Below are 25,697 nucleotides of genomic sequence, written 5' to 3' on the forward strand. Positions count from 1 at the left end.
TTTCTTGTAATTTGTAAAGTGACAATAACTTTAAAACAAAACATAACATCTAAAATGACAATTATTTGGGAATGGAGGATGTATCGTTTTAATTTTCCAATTTAACTTTGTATTTATAATATTGGATATTTTTTAATTTTGCACTAGCTAGTTGAACGCAGGTAGACTAAACCCGACTGTTTAACTGAACGTAGTTAAGAGGTTATTTCCGTACTCCTTTGATTTGGCACTTTTTTTCAGATATAATAAAATTAATAGCTCACACGCACACGAACGTGTCAATTCTGGGCTTAAATCCAGAACTTCATCCAAACATGATAAGAGGCGTTAGTGCTGAGATAACTAGTTGTTGACATTTGATTTAGTACTTAGATGCTCACACCAAGAACTGTTCAAATTAAATTGGGATTGTTTAGACGGCACTTTACTTCCTTAAAAAATGTTTATATTTATTTCATTTCAGGATAACTAGAAACTAAAACTAGATTAAACATCCATCAACTAGATAAATATTAAAATTTTAAAAATATAAACTAATATCTAGATAACTGTATACTATAACTTACATGGAACAACAATTATTTATTTATTTGATTGAAAGATAAGTCCCCAATACAAGAAAAGAAAGCCATATACAACTTAAATCCCAAGTTTATTCATTTCACATTATACACACTTTGAGCAGGAATTATAAGCCAATAATTCTCACATATAAAATGCATCTTAATTTAATCTTTGCCCATATATAGTTTACAAGACCTTCTTGAACACAACAGAAAGTGGAGTCTCATTAGCTACAATTACGAGATGTCTATTTCCAGTTTCATCGTAGTAAAGCCCAAGATCTCCACAAGGATCACCAGAAGGACAGAACTTAATCTTATAGAAAAGGCTCTGATATTTAATAATCTTGAACTTACCGTCCACCGTATTGGCATAACCACTAATTTTCACAGACTTTCCCGCGGGATCTTCCTCGATGATCGTCCACTTCGACGGCGTGGTTGCGCAGGTTGGAACGGCGGTGAATGCCATGTTCAGAAGAAGACCCTCGGCGATGTAAGCGAGTCTTGCCGGAGATGAAATCATCACGGCCAAGCCATCGGTAGTCTCAGAAGGTATCTGCACCACCGTCAATGGGCAGGTTTCGTTCCCTGTCGCTGCTAGTCCAAGACCACCACCTGAAACCAAAGGGCTTAATCACTGTTCTTACGATTCTATCACAGATGGATTATATAATTCTAATTGGTTGGATGATAGGAACCGTGAATAGCTGATCTTTTCGATTCGAGTCTGACTTTTAAAATATCGCTTTTAATTATACATATGGTCTTAAGATTATTTGCCCACGTGTGTGTATATATATATATGTACTACCTACTGTCCTTAATGTAAGATCTAGTTAGTTAATTCAGAAAGATTAAAGAAATTAATTAAGTTAGTTATTTGTAATAACTAGATGTTGTCTTTTATCCCTTGCTAATAATGTGTATTAGATAAAGCTAGTATTTCATGGATTCTTTAACATATGTAACTACTATAAGAGCTACTTTGAAAAAAATAGATAAACATGAGAAACAAAGTAGATTGGAGGCTTATATTTATGACCAAATTAAAAGTTAAACTAGTTCTTATATTAAGAACCTAAGATAGTATAACCTTTTCTGATAAACTATAATATTTATAAACCTATGGCTCAATTTACATCCTATGCATTATAGAGAAAAGCCTGTCTGGCTGAAAGGAAGAACCATATTTTAAGGCCATATGATTCTGCACAATTTATTAATTTGGTTTGTAATTTATTATTACGTTGTTATCATTTGAATTATTCTCGATTTAGTGCTTTTTATTATAATTTAGTCCATAGTTCACTTTTGTGGGTAGAAATGCTTTTTTCACTTTTATTACCATAAATTATACAGTTCAAGGTATTAAATAACATAATCAGTTAGATTAACGAAATTTAACAACTATTTGCAAAGCAAAAATATTAAATAAAAAATTCCAGTGGATTGTAATAAGGATTCAGTCAAACCAAATTAAAAATTAAGAAAAAATTAATAGTGATCAACGTATGATATTTTCTTTTAAAAAAAATCCTTAGTTGAATTTCAGCACACTTCCTTAAAACTAAAAACACATATATAGTCATCTATGATGTAAATATAAATCAAAACGAAAGCAAAAAAAAAAAGTCAAATTACTAAACCAAAACTTCATAAAATAATTTTTTTTTAAAAAAAAAGAGCATTCATATCACAACCTTTTCCGATCAGAGATGGGACGATATGGTATGAGCCACCATTGTTAAGCGGGCTGCCTTCGGAGTCAAGCACTGCATCAGCTGCAACAGAAGCAAAATTTGATGAAGTGAAAGCAAAGAGAAGGAAGAGGCTAACCAATAAGGTAACGTTCTTCATTATTATTGATTAATTGAGAGAGACAGGCTTTAGTTTTGCGTGATGTGGTGGTTTGTGAATGGTAAAGGATGATGAAGCCTTATTTATAGATGCACATCAATGCTTGTGAGTGGATGGTACTCGTAGATATGCATTGGATGAAAAATGACAATATTTATCAAAAAGAGATCTCCATTGTGTGGATGTTGTCAAAATTTGGATAGCAAACAAATAAACAAATATGAGATACTTCAAAGCTGAGGTTTGTGTTTCTTATTCTTTTTGTGGCTTATGTTATCATATCAATAGGATTTGAAGTTTATGGTATTAAAACACAATCTAGCTCGACCCATCAAACAAATAAACTGGTCAGTGAATCAATTTTTTAGTCAATCCTGTAGAGCTCTAGGCGAATCGATTGGACTGGATTTTGTATTTTTTTCCTCCCTTTGCTGAGGCTAAAATGACATCTTTTTTAGTTTAAAAAAATTAGCAATTTGTCTTGTCTATACTTTGGTAACCTTGTTTTATTATATTGAATTATATGTAGTAACATTAAAGTTTCATTTAGAGTTATATATGAATATTTTTGTATGCTTTAATTGAATTATATTATTTTAGTCATGATTAGGTTGATCTCAGATTAATCACAATTAGACCATTGACATGGAACTACTATCCTGATCCGTTTCAATAACTGGTTTGATTTTCAATACCTAGTTTCAAACTAAATACACCCGACCCTTACCGCTTAAGTTATAGTCTCATGTGGCTTATGTACTATAATCTTTAACCATATGCATTTCTTTATACATTGCATTCTGTGGTTCAAAATATAAGCTACCTTCTTTATACAGATTACGTAGAGAGTTATTAATTTCCATTTTTCAATTTTACCCCATTTATTGGTGATACACATTGAATATAGAGAAAGAGGACAGAGAGGAGACGGATTTAAATTTAAACATAAGCAACGCCGGAAAATTGTTTTAATTTAAGACAGATTTAGTGTGTTAGCTCCTCATAATGAAGTAATTGAAAGTGCTTTATATTTTGGACAGGAGGGAGTACATGAAAATTAAGTGATGATGAGTTGGTTCAATTGGTTATAACACACAAGAATGTGAGTTCAAACCTCACTGCCGATGTGAATACCTTATTAATAGGCAATTTGTAAGTACGTCTATAAGCGTTTTCTGAGCCTGGTTTGCATTAAAAAAAAAAGATAAAATTATAAAATAATTTTTTTAATTAATTGAAGAAACATATACAATATATTTTTGAAAAACGGGATAAAGATCTATATAATTTCGACCAAAAAAATTTATGTGATTAATTCTAAATCATTATCTCTTGCAAAATTGTTCCTCCACTAATGCTCAAGCTAACGATATCGAAATGGATGTGTCAATTATTATGGTGACAAACAAAAATGGAAGGGAAGAAATAGAAATGTTTCGAAATAATAATTGTCTTTTTATATTTAGGGACCAGTATCGATGTTAGAAGAAACCTATGTTGAACGCGTGTACTAGTGAAACGTGCCGATCTGTTTGTTCTTATGCATAGAACATTTATGGAAGACAACCCCGTTCTTATTCCTGTCCCTGTCGTAGGAATATTGTTCACAGTAGTAACACGTGTCAATGCATTTCCAACATACTTACTCCCATTTTTTTTTTGAATGAGGAATATATTGGAAAAAAGAATATTTACAACAGCTTACAAGAGAAACAAATTAAACAGCAGAGAGAACAGAAACATCAAGTACTACTAGGCTACTTACTCCCATTTTTAATGCAAAGACTAGTCAAATGTAAAATTTCAATTCACTTTATTTTTTAAATTTATAATTTTTTTAAAAAATATCTTTATTGATTATAAGGAGTCCATCAAGAGGTAATTCTAATGCACATGATTAGAGGGAATAGTTTAAGAAAATCAAAAATATTTATTATAATTAATTAATTTAATTAATTTTCTTAATATGCTTAAATTGGTTATTCAGCTCTTGTATTAATTACGGGTGGTATCAAACTACAAAGGATGAAAGAAGTCCCATGGCTCAGTCAAATCCTTTTTAAGCTGAGAGAGGGAACATAGAACTAATAGTACATATAAACGCCATCCAAAAAAAGATTGGATTTAGCAATAAGAGGCATATCTTTTGAACAAAATTTTAGGATCGGTTGATGAAAAAGAATTCATGGGAAGAACCCCCCCCATTTGGGTCCAACTCAGCTCAGGGGAATAACACTTAAATCTCGTTTGATACAAAATATTAAAAATAAGAAATCAGAATTGAGATTATAATTAAAAAAATAAATAAAAGATATTTAGCATGAATAATTGTTTGTTATATGAAATTAAGCAAACTCATGAAAGTTGGACCGGAAAACACCACTTTTTTCTATGGTATTTCTCAATTCTACATACACGGATTTGTTTAATACTATGTAACAAGTAATCTTTCATGCTAAACTCTCTTTTAATAGATTTTCTCAATTTTAATCACAATTCCTATCTTCAATCTTAATGTTTCATACCAAACGGGACCTTAGCGTTAAAAGATGAATCTAATATTCAACCAACCAAAAAAAAAGATGATTTTAACGGTAGTTAGGTAATAAAAAAAATTTGATAAAAGCTCAGTTGCAAATATTATATTAAACAGTGTTGTAAATATGAGTGTCTGAAATTGTAAATCAATAGGAGTAACCTTTAAATTATTTAAGTGCTTGCTTTTTTTAATTAAGACTAGTATACTTTCAATTGCCAAAATTCATAATTGTAACTTTTCATTAAAATTTTTTAAGACATAAGTGTTATAAAATCCGTTTTTCAAGACTTAAATGTTACTACCTCCTATCCCTAATATAAGAGTTGGTTGAGGGTTAAGTTTGGCTCTAAATATAATACTTCAATCCATTTTGTTTCCCATGTTTGTAATTGTTCTTAAAAATTATTCTTATTGATTGTACATGTTAAGAAAATTTGCATCAAACGGTAATTGTAATGCAAATAATTTAAAAAGGTATTTTAAAGAAACCAATATATATTTTTAACAAATGATTAATTTAATTAGTTTTCTTAATAAATTTAAATTAGTTATGTAATATATTAAGTATTAAAGGTAGTACTTATTTGATTGATTATCATAAAAAGCACTCCCTCCTCTTTTATAGCTCCCTCCTCTTTTATATATAAGTAACCTTCTAGAAGATATTTTAGCCCCCTTTATTAGTTGCTTTATAAGCTTTTTGGAGAATTAACGTTTTTATCATATATACTTCTCCCATCCTAAATATAAGACCTATTTTATAGTGTAATTTATTATTTTTCTTGATAATACTGGCAAAAAAATATTTTTCTTGGTACGTGTGATAGAAAATGATATATATGTATATTTAAGATTGGAAGGGGTATAATAAATTTAAATATACTAAACACAGCCACAAGACCCATAATCAAATATCTAATGAATAAACTGCCGGGGGAAAAAAAATCTAATGAAGATTCTGATATTTAAGATTTTCTTGCAATGCTCTTTTAAAAAAAATCACACCTGGTACTGATAATGCCCCATTACTGCAATCATCGATTAAAGATAAAGGAGCAGAGACGTGACACCGGAAATCCAGAATCCAGATGGAACGCCAGTCTTCGGCCCAAAGGAGAGAAAAAAACAAAAAAGAAAAAGAATGCTGGTCGATAATTGGTGTCGCCGCACATTAATCACTTCGGCGACGATATTTATGTAACGCGTGAGCAAACTATTCGTCCATTAAAGTACATTAATACCAATATAAAATACCAAAAATTCCAATAAATTTTGGGAAGAATTCCCCCAAAAAAAAACTCATAGTTGAATTTTCAAAAAAAAGATATTAAGGTTAAGTTTCAAATCACACGTAGCCATATATTTTATTTTTTATGTAAATTTATAATTAAATACTAATATTTTAAAAATATAATTTGAATGTTTTTATATCAAGTTCTTTAATTACTTACTTAGCGTTGAAAATTATCTTTCGGCATCAAAAATCAATTATTGCCGAAGTTTAATATTTTGGGGAGGCTCAAATTCGAATTTAGCACTTAGATTCGAATTTTTTGCCCCCACAAATTCGAATTTTTGCCAGCCTTTCTCAAATTAAAGGTCAAATTCCAATTGTGATAACTCTCAGTTTAAGCTCAAATAAGACAAATGAACTATCATTAGAATGCTCTTTGAATCTAATTTCTAATACATAAGATTTACTTAGAAACTCTTTATATTGTGAAAGATATGATCATAACCGTGAGCAAAGGTCAGAAACATTTCGGCATTGACCTCTGATCAATATTCTTACAATGTCTCATAAACTATAAATGCTTTTGAAGTAAAACTTATTTCATATAAAAATAGATTCAATATGATTTTCCATGATATCTATATCAATAAAAAAAATGTTTCTATATGAAATGGAAATGATTTTCGAAATATGGTGCTTCAATCTGGTGAGAAAGGCGCCTTTCGCCTCTGCTCACTCCAATCTGCTTCAACAGTGTGTTTGTCTTCAAGCAAAAAAGCTTTGACGGCCCAGCGGCCCAGCTCTTTTAACAATCTTTTCACGACCAATTTGGTCTTTTCAACTTGACAACGGGTTTGCTGCGGGCTGTTTAAGGGGATGTTTGGATAGAAATTAAACCATGGTTTCAGAAGTGTTTTTACGGATTACGAAGTAAATATGTGGAGGAGATTATCTCGTTTTGTGAAAAAGTGCTTCTGAAACCACGGTTTTGAGACACTCAAACAGGCCCTAAAATTAGGTCTCACCAATTACTTTTAAAGTTTAAACTTTAAAGTGGGGGAGTGGAGACCTCGCTACGGAGGGCGGAGCTCACGTGTTACAAGGCGTTATGAGAGGGGGTGGAATTTATTACATTATCAATATAAGACACAGATGATTAATTTAGAAATATTAAAAAAAACTAAATAAATTACTTTAAGAGAAAAAGACAGTAAAATACCCTCAAAATTACTAAATGACAAATTAGTATAGGTAAATTTTAAAATCTCAATTCAGGCCCTAGGTACTATTTTGGAATTTTCAAATCTTGTAAAATGACAACATTATCTTTACTGTTGGTGACTACTTCCATATATCTATTAACTATTCTATTTTAATTATTGACTACTTTTGTTTTCAAAATTCCGGTGACTATTTTTATATAGCTATTGACTACATAAGAGTAGTAAATCGCATTACTAGAGTAGTCAGTAGCTTAACAAGAGTAGTTATCAGAGTTTAAAAGTAAATGTAGTTAATAGTTAAAAAAGAGTAGTCAATTCATAAAAAGAGTAGTCACCGGAGTTCGGTAACATGTCATCGGAGTTTAAAAATAAATGTAGTCAATAGCTAAAAAAGAATAGTCAATACATAAGAAAGAGTAGTCACTAGAGCTTAGGTGGTTGGTCGCCGATAGGGTTATCGGCGTCGGAGCTCTGACACCCGAAATTGCTGAGGTGGCAGTATTTTAAAAAAAAACAGGTAAAAAAATAGTAAAGGACATTTATGTAATTTTACAAGATTTAAAAATTCCAAAAAAATACCTGGGGTCTGAATTGGAATTTTGAAATTCAGATACCCTCATTTATCATTTAATATTTTTGAGAGTGTCTTTTTCCCTTCCTTTAAAATATTTATATTTATTGTATTTTTTTAAATTAATTTACCTGACTTGTAAACCGATACATAATTTAATGATACTTATAAATATTTTAGAAAGATAATGTAATATATACTATAATTAAGTAATTTATTTAGTTTTATTAATCTTTTCAAATCAGTCAATTGGGTTATATATTAAAGACCAGATATTTATGATGATAGTATTGAAACTCCTAATGAGTTTTTAAAAGCTAAGAATTACTTAAAGAAAGAATTTTGAAATGAAAGCTTTGGGAAGAATAAATATAGATAAGTCACATCCATTATGTGGAAATTAAGCCGGACCTATTATGTGCTCCGATAGCTGTAAGATCTTGAAATGTAGACTAAAGATCCATTTAGACATCTTGAAACTGATAAATAAATATTCAATCTAGAAGTACCATATTTTAGTATCATTGGAGCACATATATATCTATCTAACCACATAAAACCTGATATATTATTTGCTAATTAACATGATATAATTCTTTATCAACATGAAGATGTTAAAATGAAGTTAAAAAAATATTCTTCGTTACTTTAAGGCCATGTTTGGTAGGAGGGATTGAGGGGGAGGGAATGGGATTGGAGGAGGGATTGGGTGATTTTGTCATGTTTGGTAGGAGGGATTAAAGATTACCAGGATTGAGCAATGCCACATTAGTGGGATTATACAATCCCACCTTCCCCCCGGTAATGCGTTTGAATCCTAGGACTAAAATGTATAAAAGACAAAAATACCCATATTACAATAATGTTAAGACAAAATGTATATTTTGTTACAGGCTTGAAATATTTTATTTCAGACAGGAATATTTTGTTAAAGACTTAAAATATTTTGTTTTAGATAGGAATATTTTAATAACTATTTAAAGTAAGATGTGGATTATCTTACTTGAACTTATATTACAGAAAATTACAGTAACAACTGTCATTTGCTTCTTCTTTTTTTATCTTACATATTATTAATTTCAAAGCGCATTACTAAATTTTAACAAAATTATAATTTTAAAGACCTAGTGATAACTTTTTCTAATAAAAATTTTATAATTTTAAGGAATTATTAATAATTCGTCAGGATAAATTTTAAGGAAGTATTATTTTTTTATTATTTTTTTTTGTATATAAATTTGTTGAGATACGATGTATTTATTTTTAAAACAATATATATGATCAAGCGGTTTTCTTTTTATTACAAGAGGAGTGTATAAGGTTGGAGTCCCAAGCTCTAAAACACCAAGGGGTATTATAATTTTTTAATTTTATATGTCTTATTATAAATAAAATAAATGCATGTATTCCTTCACACATTACCTCCTACCAAACATAAAATAAAAATCCCATTCCCAATCCCATTACCATTGCCATTCCCAATCCCATTACCATTCCCATTCCATCAAAACCAATCCCTCCTACCAAACACAGCCTAAGGGTATTGTGGAGGTAATATTATTTTATTTGAAGGTACCCAAGACTAATCTTACTAGCTATATAGATAAAGTATTTTTGTTTGATCATCATGTTGAGAGATCATAGTATGATCTGCGTGTAGATGAACCATAAAAGAACTATTTGTCTCATAATTTTTAGAAAATTATAAAATTCATATTTGACGTTTTTATTTTACTACAATATTTGGAAGGCTTGTTCGTTATATTAGACTTTGCAGACTCAAAGATGTCAATTGATGTTGCTAAGAAGGGAAGTTGATAGACGCTGTACTCTTTTTTCGTTGTCTATGATTTTGTGCTATTGGGTTTTCTTGGCAATGTTTTTAATGAGGCAGTATTGCATGGTATATCAATAAATAATATACTCTTTTTCTTTTACTAGGTTTTTTTCCCATACATTTTTTTCTAGTCGAAGTTTTTTAATGAGGCACATTCATATATATTGGACATCCAAGAGAGAGTGTTATAAATATAATAATATTTTTGTGAATGTCTATATATCTCTCATTATCTCCTATATCTCCTATAATTTCTAATATCTCTCATTATCTCTATATCTCACAATTGTCTCACATTATTATGTAATATGTAGATTCTATTAAAAATGTAAAGCTGTGCTTATAAATACAGGCCATATATAATATATTGAGCACTCTTAAATGGAATAAGAAATATTCTATCTTGGTGATCCTCTTTTCTTCTCTATTTCTTCTCTATTTATAACATCTGCCAATTTGTTTTTAGTCTAGTGTTTTTAAAAATAAAAGAAAACAAAAATCTGTTTTTAAAAACTAATAAACCAAAACAACCTTTTACTATTTTTTTCTTATTGTTTCAGTATTTATTATTTTTTTTTGAGAAAAATTGGAAACTTTTTCATCTTTATTTAATGGCTATTTTTTCATTTGAGGATTTAAGTTATCATCGAAACTTCACTCTCTGATCTTAGTATGTTTATTCTCAAATTTAATTTTTTAAAATAATTATCCAAACAGACTTTTTGCTTTTTTGTTTCCAAAACCTGTTTTCAAAAATAATTTTATAAAATTGTTCTAAGAATGAAAAAACAAAAAATAGAAACAAAGAGGCCCATATAATTTCTTAATTTCTCCATTTGTTTTTCATTTTGGCTTTTCTTGGAGCACGTGATCAAGCTAGCATGGAACATTGTTTGGGGGTGCAACTTATTCATGATGCCTCCTAAATTCAAGATCTAGATATTTGTGTGCTATTTGCTTATTTTGGATCATGTTTGGGTCTGTTTCTAATGTTTTTAGTAAGTATATGTACAGTTTTAATTAATTGGCAAAAATTTGTCTAAAAACTAAGCATACACATGATATCTTTCTTTAGGAGAAAACTGAAATAAGAAGACATCATTAGTATAATTGGATTAACTTATTTTAAGTGATTTTACGTCATACAAGATAAATATGTGAGAAAAGTTTTAACTCTTAACTTTTTTTTAAGTGCTTAACAAAAATTCTTTTACATTTTACAGGAAAAATATCATCTTACATATTTATCTCATATAACATAAAATTACTTATAAAAAAATGCTAATCCAAGCACACAAGCATTGAGACTGAGGAATCTGACCCTAATAAATACGAATCTAAGCATAAGCCACTGAATCTGATCCTACTGAGAAAGTGTCTGGCCCCGCATTATGGCCCCGGTGAGAAAATATACTGAAGTACAAAAGAGGTTAAAGATGATCAAATATTGTTGAGATACAAATCACATTTCCGGTTTAAAATTGATAACTTGAATGTGCTGGAAGGCCAAAAAAAAAAAAAAAAGAGTGATAGCCCATGACCCATTGTTTTATTCAACCATGCAAGCTTTTTTTTTCCCTCTATCATTATGTGGAACTTTTGTCTATCATGAGGATGCAAAATTATATCTCTCCTTGTAACCAATGATAGGATGGAGGAGGATTTAAACGTAAGAGTAAAATAGATTAACTGTCACGCCTCGAAAATTTGGGTGTGACCAGCTCAAAATATAAGAAACCCACGTAGCTTAAGCATCAAATACACAGAATTTTTCACACACACACACACACAGACATATTTACAATATCAAATATAAATTCTTCGGATATATTTCATATAACAAAGGTGACACTTTCCCTCTTTCTACAAGCAAATCTCGTAAACGATAATTTCTCGGAACCCATAAAAATAAGAATTAGAGAGATTAGAAGTCTGATTATGAATGGCAGCTGAAGTGAATCGAAGAAGTATGTAAGACAAGTTAAGGCAACTGAGCGAAAAAGGACTATTCTGTTGTCCCAATTTCTAGGCATTTTGGAAAAGATAAAATGAACTTCGTTTAAACTTAAAGAAGTGCAAGGAGTTATCTAAACTACTTGCACTCACTACAAAAAATTCGACTTTCAGCGGTGACAAATGTCGCCGCTGAAAGTCCAAAAGTCGCCGCTGAAAAGCTTCAGCGGCGACATTTTGTCGCCACCAAGTCGTTGCCATAGCGACCGTGGCTGAAACTTATCAGTGACGACAAAAAAAGTCGCCGCTGAAAGCTGATGAGTTTGCCACTCAGAAACGTCGCCACTAAAACATGAGAATCGGCAGCGACTAATGTCGCCGTGGAAGCTTGCTTCGGTGGCGACATTGTTGTCGCCGTTGAAGGTTGCTTCGGCGGCGACATTGTGGTCGCCGCTGAAGCTTGATTCGGCGGCGACATATGTCGCCGCTGATTGTCATTTTAATTATTTTTATAATATATTAATTATGCAAAAAATTTTATTTATATTGCTGATAAATATTATTAAAAGGTTTAATAAAAATAAAGTAATTAACACACAAATATAGTATATTAAATAATAAGATTTATAACCATCAAAGTGTTCTTTATGTCTCTAACTAAAAAAAAAATTGTTCAATTAAAAGATACATTACATAATACAAAAGAAAAATTACGTAGAGGGATCAATACTAGGGACGCTAGAAGTAGGGGTATCTGCAGGAGCATTTAACTGCATCTTTTGCATGAAAGCAGTGAACTGAGCTTGTATTCTCTATTCCATCAATTGCTCCATCCTTTGTTCAAGTTGCGTACGCTCTGCTTCCATCTTTGCTCGCTCTGCAGCACGTTCTGCTTCCATCTTTTCTCGCTCTGCTGCACGTTTTGCTTCCATCCTCTCTCGCTCTGCAGCAAGATTTGCTTCCATCTTTTCTCGCTCCTCTTGAAATCTTCTTTCAAACTCTTCATACAATTGGGTGCGTACGTTCTCAAGTGAATCACTAGATTGAGTGTGAAGTCTCTTCCTCCGAGGCTCTGCTCCATAACCTTTTCCTCTAACATATCCTGACCTCTCACCAAGAACAGCTGTCAATATCTCATCAGAGGTCATTCGAGCATCACTCTCTAAGGATTGCTGCTGAACGAGCTCATGCATGCGATCCTATAGTTACAAATTACAAATTACATTAATGAAAAAAATATAATTATTTAATTAAATATAAAGGACAAATATTATGCATACATGAATCTCTTCAGATCGCGGATCCACCCACTCTAACTGGCCATCTGCAGTCTTCCTAGTATGTGTTATCTCCCAAACCTGATCTGGGGGGGCAGGCTGTCCAGTGGTGGGGTCTCTCTATAAAGCATAATATACAAAAATAACAAATCTTGAAAAATAAAAAAATGGATAAAAAAATAAAGTGTAGTGAAGAGGCAACTTACTACAGAGAACTCAACCTCCGCAAATGATCGGGGACCACATGTATGCTTTGTTACTTGTTTTGCTCGGTTTTGTGTGTTTCTAGCACTTTTGTTCTACATCAAATTTGAGTAACTACTAAGTATGTTGAATGATATAATTATATTATTCATTTAAATAGTTAGTATTTAGTAAGATACCTTAAATGGATCTGACTGAAAATATGTCAATAACCACTCCCAATCTTCAAAACTTACAGTTTGAGGTGGATTTGCCAACCTTTCTTCATCAGTGTCAAATTTCTTATAGTGGGTATGCAAGTTGGTCTTCCAATTTCTGAAAGCATTTTGCAATGTGGTCACTATCATTTTTTGGAACTTCTCTTCATCTGTTGCAACAGCAGGTTGAAATTTTTCCTAAAATAAAAATCAATATCAGCATAAGTACTTGTTTTGAAAGCATAAATAAACTAGGATATACATTTACTAAACATAAATTGTACCTTCACTTTTAAAATCATAACATCAATATAATTTGTGTAAACATTCTTCCATTCAGCACAATCCTTCAAAGATATTGTGGTTCTAATAACATAACCACAATAATTAGCTAGCTCTCTTGCTCCTTGCCCTACTGCTCTTGTCATGTCATCTGTGAAAGTAAGCTCAATCTTTCCTCCAAATTTAGTCATTAAGTCCACATTGAGCGACTTATAAACTCCTCTACCTTTCTTAATTATATTAGAAGAGCCTATCATTCAAGTGAACAAATAATATAGTCAAAAGTATGTGATGCTAATTAGTTACTTGTATTATATAAAAGTAAAGAAAATTTACCTGCACTACTGTTTTGAGTAGGGGGAGAGTCGGCAGGCAATTCCTCAAATTGTACTTGGAGTGGTCGAGGTGAAATGGTATGTCTAATTGTAGGGGTAGAGCTAATACCTCCACTACTTGTGCTGCCATGTCGTGTGAAGGAAGAGCTTCTCCCACCCTGTCCTCTCTTTAGCCCTGACATATCCTGCAATAATGTACAAAATTTAGATTGTTTTTTATGTTAATAAAACTACTCTTTATGAAGATAGTATATATTAAAAAAATTACAAAATCTAACTTGTTAAGAATATATTAATAAAAACTACCATTTATAAGGATTGTAGTTTCATTCTGTTGAGTCCTCTGTGGTACTATCACTTGTATCATCATCTTCTATTTCACCTTCAATGTCACTTTCTTCTTCAGTATCACTATCATTACCATCAAGCACATCTTCTTCATCACTATCATCATGAACTAGTGAATTAGATTCACTATCATCAATAAATCCAGTCTCCATATTACTTCTTTGTGATGGTTCTCCTACTTGAATGAAAGTTTGGGGTTGTACATCATCTCCACACAAGTCAATAAAGATATCATGCTGTATGAGACTTGCATTTAAATCAACCACCAATTGTTGATAAGGCTCTTCATCAACCATTGCAATATTAACATCACTACCAACATTAACATTCTCAATCGGCATATTGAACAAGTCACGTGGATTCGTTTTGACAACAACAATCCAACCCGGGTCAACAATATCATCCACATAAAAAACTTGCTCTGCTTGAGATGCTAAAATAAATGGTTCATTAGTTTGTAATGAACATTGAGTGTTGATACTTGTGAACCCATACTTATCCACCTTATATCCTTCGCCATAGTTAGCGACATCCCACCAGTGACACTTAAACAAGTATAATTTTTTATTCTCTATGTAAGATAACTCATAAATATGCTCTAACACACCATAATATTCTTTATTAGCATCAGTGTCATCACCCTTGGCCATGACTCCATCATTTTGAGTTCTTTTTCCTATTGCCCGATCTTTTGCATGAAAACGAAATCCATTGCCTATAAACATAGAGTAACGATTGACCACTCTCGATGGACCAATTGATAAACTTTTGAGTTCAGGACTTACAAAGCCTTGTGTGGACAATGCTATCACCTATTAAAGAAGAACCATTCCTTCAATATGCATTAATATTATTAATATAAACTTCAAAGCTCAAAGTCTAGAACTTACTCGTGAACGGAACCAATCAGGAAACTCTTTATATTGCTTTTGCTCACTCATTAATCCCCGAGCTTCAAGTTCTCTCCTGTGTTCCCTACATGTTTTTACACAAGTGAGAAAAATATAAATTATAACAAATTCATTCTTGTTAAATTAAGTTGACGTACTCTATGAATGGCCAAGTTTCTTCACAATTTTGGAGCACATACATTCTTGCTTGACAATACTCTTCATAAGAAAGAGAGACTGACTCAAAATGTCCTCTAGCTTCACCACTTTTCTTGAACACCGAAAGCTCATTACTGATATTATTATCACTGATGTCATCATTCCGATGCTGCACATTAAATTTAGTAGGAATGTCTTTCAAGTATCGTGAACAAAAAGTTAGACTTTCATCTGCCAAATATCCTTCTGCAATTGATCCTTTAGGTTGGGCCTTATTGCCAACATATGACTTTAGAGTTCGCAAATACCTACAACAAAAAGTCAAGCCTTATTGAATGGTTTTAAATGATAGATTATAAATATAATTGTAAAGTAACCTTGTTAAAGCGAATTACCTTTCTATGGGGTACATCCAACGATACTGAACTGGCCCACCAACTTTTGCCTCTCCCGCCAAGTGTATAGGCAAGTGAACCATTACGTCAAAAAAGGCAGGTGGGAATATGGTCTCTAACTTGCACAAAGTTATTTCTATTTGACTTTGAAGTTTGTCAAGTTCTTCACATGTTAAACACTTTGAACAAAGATTTTTAAAAAATCTTCCCAATTGTATTATTGGTTCACATACTTGGGGAGGCAGTAACCCACGTATTGCAATTGGAAATATTTCCTGCAATAGCACATGGTGATCATGACACTTCAAACCAAATATTTTTCGCTCGTGAATGTTGACACACCTTGAGATATTAGATGCAAAAGCATCAGGTACTTTTAAGTTAGCCAAGAATTTACAAAAGGATAAGGAGCAGGAGGCTTATAAACATCATTACCATTCTTAATCGGGTGCAAATTACTCCTAATGCCCAAATCCACCAAATCATACCTACTTTTTAATGTGTCCTTTGTCTTTCCAAGTAAATCCATCACTGTCGATACAAGATTATCAGAAACATTTCTTTCTATATGCATCACATCAAGATTATGTCGTATCAACAAATTTTTCCAATAAGGCAATTGGAAAAAAATGCTTCTTTTCCTCCAATTATAAGCCTTACTATCTGTAGGGCGTTTTCGTTTTGGCCTTTTCCAAATGATATATTACCCAATTGTTCTAATTGCATAAGTGCATCATCTCCAGTTAATGGAATTGGTGGAGCTCTGAGTTCTTCTTTTCCATCAAATGATTTTGCATCTTTGCGCCATGGGTGATTTTGTGGAAGAAAACGCCTATGACCCATATAAGATAACTTGCTCCTTAATGAAATGCAATGCGTGTCTTTGTGACAACAAGGGCATGCAAACTTGCCTTTAGTTGACCATCCTGAAAGATTTCCATATGCGGGAAAATCATTTATCGTCCACAACACTGCTGCATACATCATAAAATTTGATTGAGAAAATGCATCATATGTTTGCACCCCTACTTCCCACAATTGTTTCAGCTCCTCAATCATTGGTTGTAAGTAAACATCTATTTCATTACCTGGACACTTTGGACCAGGAATAAGAAGTGTCATCATAAAATATGGGCTTTTCATGCAAAGCCATGGTGGCAAATTATATGGTACCAAAACTACAGGCCAAATGCTATGATTGGCACTCATATTCCCAAAAGGTTGAAATCCATCACTTGCCAAACCTAATCTAACACTTCTTGGATCAGTAGAAAAGCTAGGATATTGTTGGTCAAAGTGTTGCCAAGCAAGAGAGTCAGCTGGATGTCTCAATACACCATCATTTGTGTGCTTCTCCTTATGCCACCTCATTTCTTTAGCAGTGTCTCTTGCCATATAAAGCCTTTGTAACCTAGGTATTATCGGAAAATGCCTTAAGACTTTCTGGGCAATTTTTTTTCCTCTTTGCCTGTTCAACTTCCATCTAGACATCTTGCACTTAGGACATGATTCTTCATTTGCATGTTCCCCCCAGTATAATATGCAATCATTTCCACAAGCATCAATTTTATTGTAATCTAAACCCAAATCACGAATTATCTTCTTAGCTTCATAAAATGAGTTTGGCACTAAAGCCCCTTCTGGAAGAACATCTTTCAATAGGGCCAACAATGCATCCATAGATTTATTGCTCCAATGGTTAAGACACTTTAATTGAAGCAATTTTACAATAAAAGACAATTTTTGACATCTTCTCACAACCTGGATAAAGTTCTGTCTCTGCATCCTTTAATAAGTCGTAGAACCTTTTGGCATGCACATTAGGCTCTTCATTCTCATTTAATTCATTGTTCATATCATTCATAGAAGGAACATTATATGCATCACATACCATCCTTGTAAGGTTCTCCCCATAAGTATCATGTTCTGCTGCTGTACTTGAAGTCTCACAATCACTTTGACATCTAATAATTTCCCCATGCAAGTCCCACACCTTATTATCCCAAAAACCCTTACTCAATAAGTCAACCCTGACATCTCTTCTCGCTTTGAATATGACATTCATACATTTTTTACAAGGACATCGTATTTTGCTTGTCACTCCATTCTGAGTAAAAGCCCATTCGAGAAAACCATCTACTCCTTTAATATATCTTAGGTTGCCTCTGTCTTTAATATCTAACCAACTTTTATCCATTTCTATTTCACAAAAGTTGAAGATTAATGTAAGAAAAGGAAAAACAATAAATATTAAAGTGCAAGAAATAAATAGAAATGAATAAGGTTGAGTTGACCAAGAAAAGAAAATTATATATGATATATATGTATCTTACTTCTAAAAAGCTGATTCATTTCAACGCAGTATATAAGCCAAACTAACAAAGCATCACAGAGTCAACGCAAACGCAAGGTGAAGATGATAAACTGTTAACTTACAAGTGACAAGAGCTTTACTACTCGCCCTAGCTAGTGATCCTTTTTGCTTGCACTATTAAGAGATCTCGTAATAATCAAATGTACAAGCTAAGTCTTATCATCTTCTGTTGTAATATCCCCCTCCAAAACAATTTTCTGCAACGTACAAAGCTGCTTAACTATTTGTTTCTTGCAGGCTGTCAAATTGGAATGGATGAAGATCATTATATATATCATAATAAAAAGCATCTATAAACAACAGTACTCAGGTTTTGCTAATCACTTATGATAATTTAAAATTTCCCAGTCTTCTCCCGAGGAATCAAGTTTCCCATCTTGAACAGCAAAAGCAATCCGCCTATAAGATATTGGAAACCAAACATAAAACAATATACTAGTCTCTATATATATGTGTGTATATATATAATATAATACTTCTCATGCAAGTTTTGGTAATCCTACAAGGTCCAAATATACAACTTTTTGTTAACATGCATATAATTAACGTAACAGTATCAATAAACTTCCAATTTACTCCATCAATAATTAACACTTTCATCACAATTTTATTGAAAACTGTAAAATGATACATAAAAAAGATTTCAACACAAGAAGCTTCTGTACTACTCTTCTTCTTCTTCATCTTCTTCGAAGCTGTCATTGATGAGATAGTTAATCACAAGTCACTTCACACAAAGGTCCTTCCCTTCTTTTACTAACTTAGCCATAATCTATGTTTCTCTATTTATATCAAGTCCTTATCAACATGGGGCTCCCACTATTTTGCATTTTCTTTGGAATATTTGAACTTCATTCTTTTTTATGGAAAAGTGGCAATTGGCAGGGCTCTCATACGAACCAATCATGATTAACAGCATCAAATAGAGAAGGAAATTAGAAAACAACAATAACAAGTTGATTTTAATTTATAATAAATCATGTTATATAATAAGATTTTCTCCCACTCAGTTTCCTAAATGAATGAAACTGAATCATTCATCACCCTCCATCTAAAAGTCAGTGGAATTATTCAAAATCCCCGAAACAATTCAGCACCCATCCATCACCTATGTCGCAACGAGGTTCCCACGGTTCCAAATTCACTCAGTTGAACCACATTCCCAGCAGGTGTCCAATCACACAGAACTCACATCACCCCAAATACATTCATTCTCAAAGATCCAAGGTAAACAACCCAAAAGAGCAAAGCCCAATTACCGGATCAGAGCGAGAGGATTCCAGAGGCCAATATTGCCATCGACCAGGCCACCAGCAACGAGCCCAAGGGAGAAACCTTCAGAGGCAGAACTACTCTTTCCCTACGACAGACAATTGAACCGCTCGGAGCTCGTGCACTCCGCGACCAAGGGCAGTTCCCGATCGTTCGACTTGGTTTGTTGACATGAAGGATGTATGTCTGAGATATCAAGTAACTTAGACACCTAATTTGCATGCAAACAGTTCTCGCGCGAAGCCTTGTAAACCTGGAAAATACAAGTCCACATAATAATTATTAATTAACACGGTAACCTTGAAAGGGAGAGTATATATGTACAAATAAAAGAATTACAGAGACACCCACGGGAAGTACTATATGGTTTTCATGTGGGTGATTATTGGTTGCTTTAGGGCAAAATTTGCAGTATAATTGCAAGCAGGTAACGCAAAAATTGGGGAAGAATTTGTTGGTTTGATTGCAGCCAGAAGAATGTTGCAATGGATCTTTGTTCTTGCAAGCCTCCAACAACGATTTCACCCAACGAGGATCCACTCGCTTCTCGCAACCTTCTGTGTTCAGCTGTGAAATTTAATGCCGGAGGAAAAAAAATTGGATCTCAAAATACAGAACAAGAAAGGGGGAAAAAATACAGCACTACAAGACTTCAAGCGAAGAAGAAGATCAGCGTACTTACATGGATGACAGCAAGAAAGAACACTGGAAGTGATGGACTAAGCACAGATGGATGCTGGAATAAGTTAGATGCTTGAAACTTCTCTGTGTGCGCGGCGCTGGTCTGGTGAGAGCGAGGGAAAAGTAAACTTTCAGAAGATTAGGGCGGGTTAAATTGTTTTGGGTTTCAAAATAAGAAACTTTAGATACAAAAACAATGTGCCAGCCTTGCCAATAACACACGTGGCTTCAGTGGCAGGGGGAGTGTTAGCTATTATAATTACCAGGTCCCCTGTTTGGACCAGCTAGGTAACATTAAATGTGTTTTTTAACCTTTTTGAGCCAAAATTAATGTGTAAAAATTGGGCATTTTCCAGATTCGAACACAGGACCTCTACACTGAAACGAACAAGCGTGGCCAACCAGGCTAATAAATTTAATTGAAACCATTGAGCAATAGAAAATATATATATAATATGCAACTGTATATGTTTTACAAAATTTAATTAATCACATTTTAAATTAAAAAATATAAATAGTAATAATATTTAATTAACTATATACATGATTTTATTATCTATATCTCTCACACATTTTTAATTAATTATATTATCTCCTTTAATGATTTTATTTCTCAATCCTCTCATACATATGTTCATCATCAAATATTATTATGTCAATTAAGTATGCTCACACTAATTTAATTATAATAATCTCTCACATATATTTAATTATGTTATCTCTTTCAATTATAATATCCTTCTCTCTCACACACATACAGACTATCTCTCTTCCAATAATATTTACATCTACCTCTCACCTCTCACCTCTCACCCTCTCACCCTCTCACACACACTCTCTATATTTCATTACTTATCCCATCAAACTTGCATACTTTTTCATGCATGCCTCCATCTCATTTCTCTCCCATGCATAATGTTTTTCTATTCCATCTCTCAAACATTTGGATATGGGATATGTGTGTTAAACACACACTCCAAACTTTCTTCCTCTTCCTTTCTCTCTCAAACACCATATTATCTTTCTTTTAGTCTCTCTCTAACACAAAAATACATAAAAAAACATTAATTATCAAAGTTACTTAATTACGCAAATAAAAGATTATAATATAAAATTTTTACAAAAAAAAAAGATTAAAAAAATGTGAAAAAACTTTCAGCGGCGATAGGAAGAGTCACCGCTGAAAGAAGATTCAGCGGCGACAAAAGGTCACCGCTAAAAGCTATATTCAACGGCGACAGGAAGCGTCGCCGCTGAAAGAGGATTCAACGGCGACAAAAGGTCGCCGCTGAAAGCGACATTCAGCAGCAACAGGAAGTGTCGCCGCTGAAAGAAGAACTGTGGCTGCTAAAACCACATTCAGCGGTGACTTGAATTGTCGCCGCCGTAGTGCACACTTTCGGCGATGACAAATTTTGTCGCCGCTGAAAGTTGCAGCTACAGCGGCGACAATAATAAGTCGCCGCCATAACTCTCACTTTTGGCGGCGACATACTTGTCACCGCAGAAAGGCCTACTTTCAGCGGCGACAACTATTGTCGCCGCTGCAAGTCATATTTTCAGTGGCGACTCCCTTTGTCGCCGCTGAAAGTGGTCGCTGAAAGTCCAGATTTTTGTAGTGACTTACATTCAGCGGTGGCTTCAACACTGCAATAGGCTTTTCACTCAGCAGATGATTCAGCTTTGCCAAACACAACCATGAAAGGGTTATTATGACTTATTGCCAAAAGCCTGTTTCCCTTATCATCGTAAGAAATCCCAACATCTCCACAACTATTTCCAACTGTGGGACAGAACTCAATCTTATAGATCCAAACCCCTTTCTTCATCCAAAATCCATTAAGTGCTTGAACTTTAAACCAACCACTTACTGCGTTTCCATACCCAGCGAGTTTCACCTTCGCTGTCGCATCGTCTTCACTCACAACCGTCAACGTCGCCGGAGTGTCTGCGCAACTAGGTGGCGCAACCACGGTGAGGTCCAAGATATAGTTTGTTTCGAGCTCAGCGATTTTGTGGGGAGAAGAAATTCTGATAGGCGAACCGTTGAAGAGTTCAGATGAAGTTTGAACAACGCTAAGAGGACAGGTTTCGTTGCTTGTGGAGGCTATGTCAACGCCACCACCTGGTCCCCAGACAACAGGGAGGATATAGTAATAGCCTCCATTTATAATGTTGTTGCCATCAGTGTCAACAAAAGCTGGTTTGGCCGAAACTAAGGCAAAGAAGAAGAGGAAGAGGGCAAACAAGGTAGTCTTCATTGTTATATTGCTTGGTGGTGGTGAGGAAACGAGAAGATGAGGGCTTCTATTTATAGAACTCATTCAATCCTGATGAGTGGCATTTTAGGTATTCAATAATGGTGCAATAATTGTAAGAAAATAATATAAAATTATGTGTTAGTAATAATCATACGAGAATAACATAATTGTCATGATGAAGAGGAGAATTAATTAAGAAATAGTATAGTATAAATGTTAGGTCCTCGGCAGAAGATGACATGTATAATAATAACTGAGATTATTTGCCATAGTGCTTTTCCTTTAATTTTATTATTGACATATTTTGTAATATCCTCACATGAATGGCTGTGTGTCAAAGAAGTCTAGAGCAGCATTCCTCAACTATGAGGATCTTGACTTGGGAATTAATCAACGGAGAATTAGTGTGAGGTACAAAGAAGGAAGATAATTATTAATAAGCCCTAATGATAAGTGAGCAATTGAAACCTGTCATCGTTTTCTATTCAGTTGTTATGGAACTTTTTATGAATATATTTTTTCTTTGAGACCTTATCGTGATTCTCCCATCAATCAACCACAACGGTTAAAAGCTGGATTGCTACCATGCAAGGAGGTTGAATTTATGTACTTCAATGACAATTACCAGTTCCACACGTTGGTTCAAATAAATTAAGGCCAAAGTTGATCCTTTCAATTTATTTCCAAAAGGAACAAAGCATTCATGTATTTATTTTATTTATAAATTACTTTCAGCATATCCTATCCTATCAGAATCAACAAAAATCTTAAAGATAAGTGTTCGTAATAAATATGCATTTTAATAACTAACAATAGCAAAATAACAAGTGTTTATATTCACTACAAAAAAAATTGATTTCCAACAGCAACAAAATGTCGCTGCTAAAAAGTCATTGGCTTAGCAGCCACTGCTAAAAGACGATTTCAATGGTGACTTTTGTAAGTTTGAACAATGACATTTGTCACCGCTAAAAGGTGCTTTTGGCGGTCACATTTTTATCACTGCTAAAAAGAATTTTCAATGGCAACAAACTGTCACAGCCAAAAGTCACCGCTGAAAGTGATGCTGGAGAAAAACTGGCTTTATCGGCACCACGCCATCACTAGTCAAATCCCACATTGTTACCACATCACCACTCACTGCCACGTCACCGTTGAAATATTTTCAGCTTAAATGTGTCTTCTTCAAGGTTCAAACTTGTCATCCCTTCATTCATGTCCAATCTTCTTGCCGTTGAGTTGACTAGATTTGCTAATTGTTATTGTAAAATAAAATATATATTATCATATTATACTTTTAGCAGCAACATTAGAAAGTCATAGCTAAAAGTTTGAGGTTGAATGGAGAACCCAAAGAGTTTTAGCGGTAACACTAATGGTCGCAACTAAAAGTCAACTTTCAACAACAATCCTAGAAAGTCGCTGCTGAAAGTGAGTCCTTCAGTGGTGATAGAATATGTTGCCACTAAAGGTCTCACATTCAAAGGCGACTTTTTGTGCCACTGCTAAAAGATGTACTTTCAGGGGCAACTTTTTTGTCACCACTGACGATTTTCAACTGCAACAAATAAAGTCACTACATAAAGTCAACTTTTAGCGGTGACTTTCTAGTGTTGCTATTGAAAGTTGACTTTTAACAGTGACTTTTTTTGTAACATCTCAAAGTTGTCGCCGAAAGCCTTTTATTAAATAGTGATTTCATAGGTGAATTTATAAGTGCACATATGCATTGTATAACAACTAACAATAACAAATATCCATATGAAAAATTACAAATCTAATTTATACTCTGATGCAAAAATTTATAATTATTTATATATTAATTTACAAGTGCACATACGTGTATTTTAACATGTGAACCTGACTGAAGCTTTTATTAGTGATAGTGGTCTTTCCATTCCATGTTTCTTGCTCGCAAAAGCAGTGATTGGGAGTTTTTTTTTCCCCCCAAAATCAAACAGTTGTGGTTCATATAATAATGAAGGGCCGTGAAATAGGAAAACCCAGGACGTTTTATGTTAATTAGAGAGAAATTTTCACGAAGAATAAAAAAATTCCTTGCTCTATCCTATCCTGAATATAATAACTAAATCATGTAAATCAATTATTAAAATTAATTAAAGGCAAACAAATATGTAAGAAATATGTTTTTTGATACCCTTATTTATGAGAGTGAGTGAAAAAGTAAATGAGAAAAATAAAAGGAGGATTATAATCAGGTTCCAAAGAACATATTTAATTGCCTTTTGACGAGTGATGGAAGAGTCCAGAGTAGGGAATAATAATAGGTTTACTTGTCATTAGAACTTTTTGATAATTAAATTCTTTCTCGGGACCTCTTTATAATTCTCTATAAAGAGAATACGAAAAAATAGATGTAATCTCATACTTAAAAAATTATTACTTATATAAAAGATAGCATGCAGGATAGTAATATAACTTAAAGGTTACACCCAATATAGATGAGTATTGTTTGTTTGGAGCTTATGTAAACTGAAATAAAACCCCCCCATACGTACTTTATATTTCATGAATCATGATTAAAAGTATGACTACAGTTAAGGAAGATATCACCTTCATCGTAGCTTTTTGTTTAATTACTAATGTAGATTAGGATAGGAGTAATAAATATTTTATCAAGTACGTATGTGAGAATTAATAGGATAAATAAATTAATCTGCTCTCACTGATATGCATGTTTCAAGTTATACCTCGCGGTCCCTTCGATCTCTGATGAAATTGAAAGGATGCCGAGTTACATCTAGTGAATTTGTAACTTCTACGTACTGGCCAGCAGGTCCGTACAATAATTTATGATGACACATTGTGAAAATATCAATGCTAGAAAAATAAATCATAAAAATTTATAAAGTTAGATTAGATCCATCACGAGGAATTATTTTTCTAAACACACTGAAACATCCAAACTAATTTTGATACATTTAACATCCTAAAATATTTTGTAAGTTGTATCTAGTTTGTTAAAATGATTTTCGGTAAAAGTTTATTTTCAAAATATTTTTCTAAGCAACAATAAACATCTTAAATATAATTAAGATATTGAGCACTGTTAAAAAATATTTTAAGATAGCAGATACACAAAAAACTATTTTAGAATATAGAATGCCATTCAAAAATATTTTAAGTCATTACATATATAAAAATTAATTTAAAATTTTAAGTGTTACTAAAAGAATACTTCATGATTTAAATGCTACTTAATCCAAAATCATATACGCCAA

General features: G+C 33.0%; 2 protein-coding genes across 2 annotated transcripts; both read right to left on the bottom strand.

The window, feature by feature from the left end:
* Positions 1 to 588: 588 nt before the first annotated feature.
* Positions 589 to 17,045, bottom strand: LOC114752505 (trypsin inhibitor 1B-like). The gene is made up of 3 exons (XM_028941237.1): positions 17,041 to 17,045; positions 2,267 to 2,347; positions 589 to 1,181 (listed from the first exon to the last, which is right to left on the bottom strand). Exon 3 carries the CDS (start codon positions 1,087 to 1,089, stop codon positions 751 to 753), a length of 339 nt encoding a protein of 112 aa, XP_028797070.1. The 5' UTR covers positions 1,090 to 1,181; positions 2,267 to 2,347; positions 17,041 to 17,045; the 3' UTR covers positions 589 to 750.
* Positions 11,882 to 22,455, bottom strand: LOC114752511 (trypsin inhibitor DE-3-like). The gene is made up of 2 exons (XM_028941242.1): positions 21,819 to 22,455; positions 11,882 to 11,930 (listed from the first exon to the last, which is right to left on the bottom strand). The coding sequence occupies exon 1, from the start codon at positions 22,453 to 22,455 to the stop codon at positions 21,856 to 21,858; it is 600 nt and encodes a 199-aa protein (XP_028797075.1). The 3' UTR covers positions 11,882 to 11,930; positions 21,819 to 21,855.
* Between the last annotated feature and the right edge of the window lie 3,242 nt (positions 22,456 to 25,697).

This window comes from Neltuma alba, unplaced genomic scaffold (genome assembly GCF_004799145.2).
Source record: "Neltuma alba isolate B1F8T4 unplaced genomic scaffold, ASM479914v2 tig00007415_pilon, whole genome shotgun sequence".
NCBI lineage: Eukaryota > Viridiplantae > Streptophyta > Magnoliopsida > Fabales > Fabaceae > Neltuma > Neltuma alba.